This window comes from Gymnoscopelus microlampas (assembly GCF_963454915.1).
Source record: "Gymnoscopelus microlampas genome assembly, chromosome: 12".
Taxonomy (NCBI): Eukaryota; Metazoa; Chordata; class Actinopteri; order Myctophiformes; family Myctophidae; genus Gymnoscopelus; species Gymnoscopelus microlampas.
The window spans coordinates 1,708,199-1,716,895 of NC_139949.1; the positions used below are offsets into that span (position 1 = coordinate 1,708,199).

Sequence of the window (8,697 nt, forward strand, 5' to 3'; positions counted from 1 at the left end):
GACTGTATGGCCGTCTAAAATACATTTCTGTTAACTAAATCAACTGTAGATTTAGTCAACTATAACTAGACTAAAACTAAGAAAATGTTCAGATGACGAAAATATGACTTTGAACTTAGAATTGTATTCAAAAGACTATCTATGGGCCTCATTCACTAAGGTTTGGTCCGCACATGTGCTGTTGTATGCGCATATCAGCACCGTTCCACGACTATGATTCATCCTTTTTTTTGGTCCGTGATTTTGGTGGACGTACACTCAAACTCACGTCTGCTCAACTTATATGCCTCAAACCTATCATATATGTTATTAGAATGCCTTATTCTTCATGCAAAGTCAATTAAACAAAATCAAAAATAGTGGGGAATCCTTTGCCAAAAATACGCTGATCTACAAGTTGTCAATGCGGTGCGTCCCGACACATTGTAGTCTTGTAGATCAGTTTATTTTGATGAGTGATGACGTTTTTCGTCTGACGTTGGATGTGTCCGGTTGCCTTTTATGGTCTTAAATGGGCCGTGGAACGATGCAAATGAGCTACACGGGAGTGTACTTGTGACTTACAAACTAAAATGAGATACGCCTGTGAGCCGCACATTATCAAGGCTCTGCACCCCCTTTCATGAAGTCAGAATTGACTTATGCAATAAAGGTTACACAGGTTATACACAAAATGTAAGACCAGTTTAGTGAATGAGGCCCTATAACTAAAACCACATCACAATTAGCTGTCAAAATTAACATGTGTGTGTGTGTGTGTGTGTGTGTGTGTGTGTGTGTGTGTGTGTGTGTGTGTGTGTGTGTGTGTGTGTGTGTGTGTGTGTGTGTGTGTGTGTGTGAGTGAGAGAGAGAGCAGTGAGAGCAGTGTAAGCGGTACAGCATGTCTTTCTCTCAGTCTCATATTACTCACAGTATCTCTCTCACACAGATTAAACTTCAGTCGTTCAAATTCCATTCAGAGTCTTAGCTTGCTTGTCTCTAAAACACGATTCATACTAAATCGTAAACGTACCAAATTCTCAAAACAGATACTGCTAATTCTACACGTTGCGTTGCTGTTAGTAGGAATAATTAAACACAGAAGCACTCAGGAGGAAGTAGCCTAAGAAAGGGGAGGAGCCAAACCGAGTTCCGGTTTCTACACACAAAAAAAAGAGGTGGTGCCCCCAGAGGCAAGAAGAATAGGGTCTGTGCACAGCAGCCATATTGGAAAGAAATTGGGCCTCTTCTTACTTCCTTCACACGTGTTACCAATGATACTAATGAAGGCTCTGTTCCATTCTGGTCAGGGTGCTGATATTGTGCATGTTGGCTCACTAGAAACACTCCATTTTGGTTCCCAAATGGCCCCTTATGGTGGGTGTGTATCTCTGAGAGTGTACAAATGGAACCAAATGGACCCGTAAGGGTCCATTTGGTTCCATTTGTACACTCTCAGAGTTATGGGGGTCCTTGAAAATAAGACAACCACTATGCCACACTAAATGGAACAGAGCCTTAATTAGTATCATTGGTAACACCAGTGAAGGAAGTAAGGAAGGGGCCCGATTCATTCCCAATATGGCTGCTGTGCATAGAGCCTATTTCAGAAGATCGTAACGTACCAAACTCAGCCACTATGGAGGCCATTCCTCCGTAGATGAAGGGCTTCCAGTTGAGGCCAGTCATCTCTGTCGCCGCCCCGCTGGCAGCAGCGGCAGCTGCAGCCACGGCGCCCTGCACCTGGTGGAGGCTGAGGAGGAGCAGCAGCAGCAACCAGCACAACAGCTGCACCCCGCACAGCACGCCTGGAACACAGTATAGCAAAACGTTGTTCAGAAAAGACACATTTTTAACTATTTTACTGCCATGGACACGTTAACTCGTCAAATCCTGCTAAGGGCGCAGCCTGCCGTCGATGAGTTTGGACGAGTTTTCATTCTTTAATTGTCTTATAAAAGATCGCGCTGTGTGATCTATAATCCGGAGTGACCACTTTCACTGTAACTCACACGGCTACGGAAATAACGTCATCCGAAGATTTCCGCCTCTGTCCACTTCCTGTTTATTGGTTTCCTGCTAATGCATGGAACTCGAGTTAATTTGTTTTGCCCTGGATTTCGACGAGACACAGTGATTTCAACGTGCTCTAGCAAAGGAAGCGATAGTTCTGGACTCTGTTTTTTTTTTTTAAATCTCTGCACGACGAACAGTGGTCCCCTTGGTGTTTACCAACCATCTTACAAGCGATCATAATGTATATAATGTTCTGTGGTCAGTTGGGGAGGTGGGAAAGACGTGCATTTTTGACAAAAGATGCTGTTTTCAGCGTGCCTGATGCGGCAAGGAAAGTTACCTCACGGGGGAAATTGTTTTCCTCTGGGGATCGGCCACAGATCCTGTTTGTGTCTACACACGGTGGATCGATGGATCATTACGGATACAAAATTTGTTACCAGTTGAAATGGTTATAAAACACGAAAATCGCTGGCAGTGGGTGAGTTTATTTATGTATATACTCTGGCAGTGAAAGAGAGTTATCGATGAATTTTCAAAACTTTTCCATAACTTTCTAAAGTATTTTACCCCATTTTTTAAGCCTAGCAATCATACGGGGCAATAATGAGACTCTTAGACCAGTGTGCTATCAATGCACCAAGACCGAGGGTGTCATGTGACAAAATGAACAGATCTACAAGCAACGTATGACATAGCACTGCATTTTACCATGCTACATCTTTCACGTAATGTTGACAAAAACTGTCTCGTTGTCGTTGCTGTCGGACAGAAACCTCTTAATTCCATATTAATAGAAATAATACTCTTATCTCCATATTAACTTAAGCTCAAAACACTTTAGCCGCTTTGCGCCGCGTTTCGAGCTTGTAGATCTACTCTTACTATTTTTCACTTTGAATCCTGAAAAGTAACAGTTTTGGACATAATGAGGTTTCCACCCGACAGAGACGATATTCAAACATTTTTCAAAACACCATTTGATTAATTCCAGGCCTGGAAAACTGTTTTTCTAATTTCAAAATATTTCCCAGGAATGTCATGCCTTGTACAACATAGTTTAAACAATGAAAACCTGAGGTCCATTCTACAAATGCATTCTAAATCAGTGGTTCTCAAACTTTTTCATGCCAAGGACCCCCAAAATTATGTATTTAGCCGGTTTAGCTGATGTATTTAGCCGCGGACCCCCCCCCCCTTCCATTCTGAAAAAGGTTTTGTGCCAGGGCAGGGACCCTCAGAGAAGATTTGTGTTCAAAACTTCTAAATGACTCAACATTTTTCTAACGTTTTCAAGATTTTTCAGAAATGTTCAAAAATTGCAGATGTAGCTTGTAGCGTGCAAGGGGCCAAGAGTTGTAAATAGGCTCTATGCACAGCAGCCATATTATCACTTCCTTCACAGGTGTTACCACTGATACTAATGAAGGCTCTGTTCCATTTAGTCTAGCACAGTGGTTTCCACGACCCCCATAACTCTGAGAGTGTACAAATGGAACCAATTGGACCCGTAAGGGTTCCATTTGTACACTCTCAGAGTTACACACCTGTAAGGGGCCATTTGGAAGCCCATGAGGGTCCCTGGACCGCAACTGTAGATATGCACAATATCAGCACCCTGACTCTGTTTGACCAGAATGGAACAGAGCCTTCATTAGTATCATTGGTAACACCTGTGAATGTCTTCATGATATGGCTGCTGTGAATAGAGCCTATTGAGGCTGTATATAGGAAGTGACAGTTTATATGAATGGCCTGTAGTTTTGCCGTTTCACCGCTGCTGGTGTCAGAAAGAATTACTCTCCATTCAAATGGATGGGTTTTTGCCGAACTTTACACTTGATTTTATTGCCTTAATAAACATTGTCATAAATACTATATGCTTCCAGTGGCTAGTTTACAGTCTTCTTTCAATCACCATCATATGCGTTTTTGGTTGATGATAAAGTAGGGTATGCTGTAGGAGGGGCGTGGCTACCTTGTGATAATTTGATTGACAAGTTGCAGTATCAACTAATACCACACAGCACACCTAAAAGACTGTTTAATATAAGACAGTTTAATACAATATAGTTGAATAAAAGTATCAACTAATACCACACAGCACGCCTAAAAGACAGCAAGCTTAGGGTTGGGTTTCCGGAACCGTTTTTTATCACACTGTGAGGGCTGGTATAATATGTGGACTTCACGTCTGCTATACAATTACAATACCAGTGATTCTCTAACTTTATTATTCATTTCAAGGACCACCATAACTTGGTTCCATGTGTTCACTCTCAGAGTTCCAGACCTGTAAGGGTCCATTTGGTTCCATGTGTACACTCTCAGAGTTACAGACCCGTAAGGGTCCATGTGGTTCCATTTGTACACTCTCAGAGTTGCAGACCTGTAAGGGTCCATTTGGAACCCCCTCAAGCAACCGAGAAGGTCCTTGGACCTCACTTATATATAGGAAATAATAGGAATCGTTTAAAATCCTGAAAGATCCCAACCCTAAGCAAGCAGTAGACCAGCTGCAAGCCGGACAGCTATAGGCCTGGCTGCAACATAGTTTAATAATACATAGTTTAATACATTTACAATGTAGGCATTTAGCAGACACTCTTTAACTCAACCACTCAACCAGTGGTCCGGGGACCACCAGTGGTCCTTGAGGGAGTACCAGGGGGTCCCCAGCTAAATTAGTTAACATAGCGTCACAATCATTTTTAACCACTTAGCTTTTGGCTATTCAAAAATAGCAGATATACAAGCTCATAGCGCGGCACCGAGTGCCGCCTATGAGCTTGTAGATCTGCTATTTTTGAAAAAAATTGAAAAAGTGTGCATATCTTTGAATATCATATATCTTTTAAAGCGAAAATGTACTGATATCTTTGCTTCTGGGGGGTCCCTGGCACAAAACATTTTCAAATGGGGGTCCGCGGTCAAATGTATATCAATTTAGGGGTCCTTGGGCATGAAAAAGGTTGAAACCCACTGGTCTAAACGATAGCCTATACTATCAAATCAATAATCTGTACATTGAAACTAGGATACCAGGTTAAACAATGAACCAGTGTTTTTCGCACGACGAATCGAAACAGCAAATCGATAAGAGCAAATTGCTATTAAGGATAATAAGCGATACTTAGCAGGCGGGCCCTACCTGGGAGGCGCACATGATGAGAAAAACCCAACATCTTGCATCAACGTCTTAACAGTTTCTATCAGGGTTTTTTTTCCTATCCTGAATGTTGCTTCTATGAGCCCCCCCACACCACCCACCCCTGTCTCCTCTAGAGGCCTTGGTGGTCTTCTGCGGATTGTAGAAGGAGAGATCTGCTCTGAATTTTGATTTGCCGGGTCGACTAAAAATGTGGAATAAAATAGATTTATTATAAGGTTAAATCAAAATGAAAGAATCAAGCCTCCTGGTTGGTTCTGTATGGTTGGATGGGTGTATGTATGGATGCTGCGCTCAGCCTCAGCATCATCTCAGCAGCACTGCGGACAGACGCTCGCAGCCCACTGGCTATAAACACAAGGCACGCATGGGGTAGCTGTTTTTGCCTTGAGTTGGCCAAACTCAAAGGCACGAGGCAGAGACCATATAGACCTATCACAATGATCACATAATCGCTATACTTGTTCTGTTCAATCGTCATAATCATAACATTATTATTTTTTTCAAATATTTTCAAACATTTTAAAAAATAGTGGAAATAGCAGATCTACAAGCTTAAACTTTTGAGGGTGATTTTGTTTTCTCAAGTAGAGAGTTATTAAAGTTAGGCTCCCAATGTTCAACAACAGAAATGCAATTACATTGTTAATCACAATTATTTGAGTGTTAAATTGACAGTCTTGAAATATGCCCCCTGTAAGTTTAAAATACAATTGTACTGATTAAATACAAATTGTACACTTAATAAATTAGCATTGTTTTTCACCAATACACATGAAACACTCTGCTGAATTGTGTACAAAATACAGACCGATTTGACCAATTCCCCTTCTTTATCATTAAAACTGTAAATGCTGTTTTTAATATTATTATTATTTGTATTATTATTTGTATTATTATTACTATTATTATGCCTTACACAAACAAATCAAGGGGAAAAAACAGACCCGTTGCTAAGCAGCGACGACACATCCGGGGCTTCTAACAGCTCATTGGCTGATATTTCGGGGAGGGCGGGGGAAACAAGGCATGATTGACAGCTACAGTAACGTCGTGAAAGATTTGTTTTCTTTTTTACATTTGTGAACATAAAAATAAAGTTAAGAGCTAGAAAACACAAAAACGTTCAATTTGACAAATGTTTTATTCCTTCTTATTATATTTGGAAAGTATGAAGCATTATTTGCATGGACATAAATACTGATACTGTATTATTACTTTCAACGTTTGGTACATTTTGATACCAATACTTTTGTAGTTTTACTCAAGTAAATACAATTTTGAATACAGGACTAAGAGGACTGATACTTTTACTTAAGTAAAACAAAATTGGAGTATTTTTTCCACCACTGAAAATAATAGTAATACACGTGCTAAGAGGGTCCTCAGTCAGAGAGGAAGTGGCCAGTGACGTCACCGTCGCATCCTTGTAATCGTCGTCCTATGGTCGGTCGGTGCGCACATAGAAATCAACCGGTTTATAGTTTAGAAAAGAAACAGGTTATTTTGTATGACGCACTTCATAACGTCAATAGAAACACACGTCGCCTACCTGCTGTGGTGTTTAAAGGACTTGGCGGGGCAGCTGTAGACGTTTTAGTCTTTCATAAATGAACAGAAATATTCAAATAAAAAGCTGAAGATAAAAGTCAAACTGTTCCTTTCCGCAAAAAACAGAGGAGACCGGAAGCTCCCGCCCATTTTCTTCTTCTTCTGTTGAATTTAGTGAGTCTCCATGATGTAGCATTAGCACCGCCTACTGGCACCTTAAAGGAGTAGTTCACCCCAAAAATGACTTATTTTCTATCAATTACCAGTGGTGTAAAGTAACTAAGTACATTTACTCAAGTACTGTACTTAAGTACACTTTTGAGGAATTTTTACTTTAAGTATTTCCCATCTTCAGTACTTTTACTTGTACTCCACTACATCTCAGAGGCAAATATGGTACTTTTACTCCACTACAATTATTTGAAAGCTTTAGTTACTAGTTACTTTTTCAGCCCTATTTTATACCAAGGCCATTTCAAACATTTTAATACTTTTACTTTTGGTACTTTAAGTACATTTTGATGCCAATACTTTTGTACTTTTACTCAAGTACATTTTTAATTCCGGACTTTTACTTGTAACAGAGTATTTCTATATTGCAGTATTGGTTGTTTTAATTAAAAGTAATGCATTTGAGTACTTTTATATTATACTATTATTGTTTTAGTCGCATTCCAGAGCCAATAATTTGATGTCCGGGTCAGACCTATTGCCATCAAATTATTGGCTCAGGAATGTGACAAAAACAAAAGGGGTGAAGAATATCCCTTTAACTCTATGACTAGCACCAGACACTGCACCAAACCACACCAATAATAATTAGAAGTAAGATGTTCATTTTGACAGCAACTTTTGATATCGTTTTTAGTCATAGTCTTTTGAATAAAATTCCATTTAGTTTTTTTGTCATATTTTAGTCATCTGAAATGTTTTAGTTTTAGTTGACTAAATATCATAACATTTTAGTCGACTAAATCTACAGTTGAATTAGTCGACTAAATATTTTTGGCTGGCCTTGATGCCGGCGTAATGCCTGATTTGTACCTGGATGTGTGTCGAAAATAGCCGATCTACAAGCTCACTCGTGAGCTTGTAGATCAGCTATTTTCGGGGCGTGACACCCACAAACAGCCAAACATAAAATGATTTGTCTTTTAGTTCTACCGGATCTCTCTCATTTTAGTCTAGTTTTTATTTGTTGATTAACTGATCAATATATTTAGTCACAGTTTTAGTCATCATAGCTTAGATTTTATTCAGTTTTTATTTTTTTTTGGTCAGTGAAAAAAGGTTGTCGACAAACATGTTTCGGTATAGCTTTAGTCGACAAAATTAGCACAGCAATAATAAGGAAGATGCAGCGCTTTCGAATGATGGATTCACCCAAAATATGTTTGTGTAACAAACATCCTGAACATAGAGAGTTACAAAAATCTATTGAAATTATTATTATGATTGAGTTGGGTGAAAATGTATCTATGTTTGTAGTTTCATGGAAGGATGACCTATTTTGTGCTGTTTTCCTGCTTTTATTGGATTTGTATTGATTGATTGATTGATTGATTGATTGATTAGTTGATTCATTTTACAGTGAATCACTTTGATCTAACATGATTCATGTATGACAGGCACCATAGTGTGGTAAACAAAGACTCATGTGGCATTACCGCCATCTACTGACTGGATTGTAAACAGCTTCACAGTGCAAACTATTGACCCTGTCCATCCAGCCACAGTGCTCACATTCTAGAACAGTTGTTCTCAAAGGACCCCCATAACTCTGAGAGTGTACAAATAGAACCAAATGGACCCATAAGGGTCCATTTGGTTCCATTTGTACACACTCAGTGTTATAGAACTGTAAATACATTTCATGTTGAAAACCTTGTCACTAAACTAAGACACAAAAAAAAATGGCTTTCTTTATAGAAATAAAGCATGATTTCCTATCTTGTAAAAAAAACATTATTGAAGCCACTTTT

The 8,697-nt window shown here is 39.4% G+C and overlaps 1 protein-coding gene across 1 annotated transcript in view; it reads right to left on the minus strand.

The window, feature by feature from the left end:
* The window catches only part of slc25a14 (solute carrier family 25 member 14), a 29,027-nt gene extending 22,189 nt beyond the window's left edge, over positions 1 to 6,838 (minus strand). The window contains exons 1-2 of the mRNA XM_084074702.1: positions 6,717 to 6,838; positions 1,605 to 1,787 (exon numbers count right to left, since the gene is read on the minus strand). Coding sequence (XP_083930828.1) covers positions 1,605 to 1,668 — 64 coding nt within the window. The 5' untranslated portion in view covers positions 1,669 to 1,787; positions 6,717 to 6,838. The remainder of the gene's footprint in view (positions 1 to 1,604; positions 1,788 to 6,716) is intronic.
* Between the last annotated feature and the right edge of the window lie 1,859 nt (positions 6,839 to 8,697).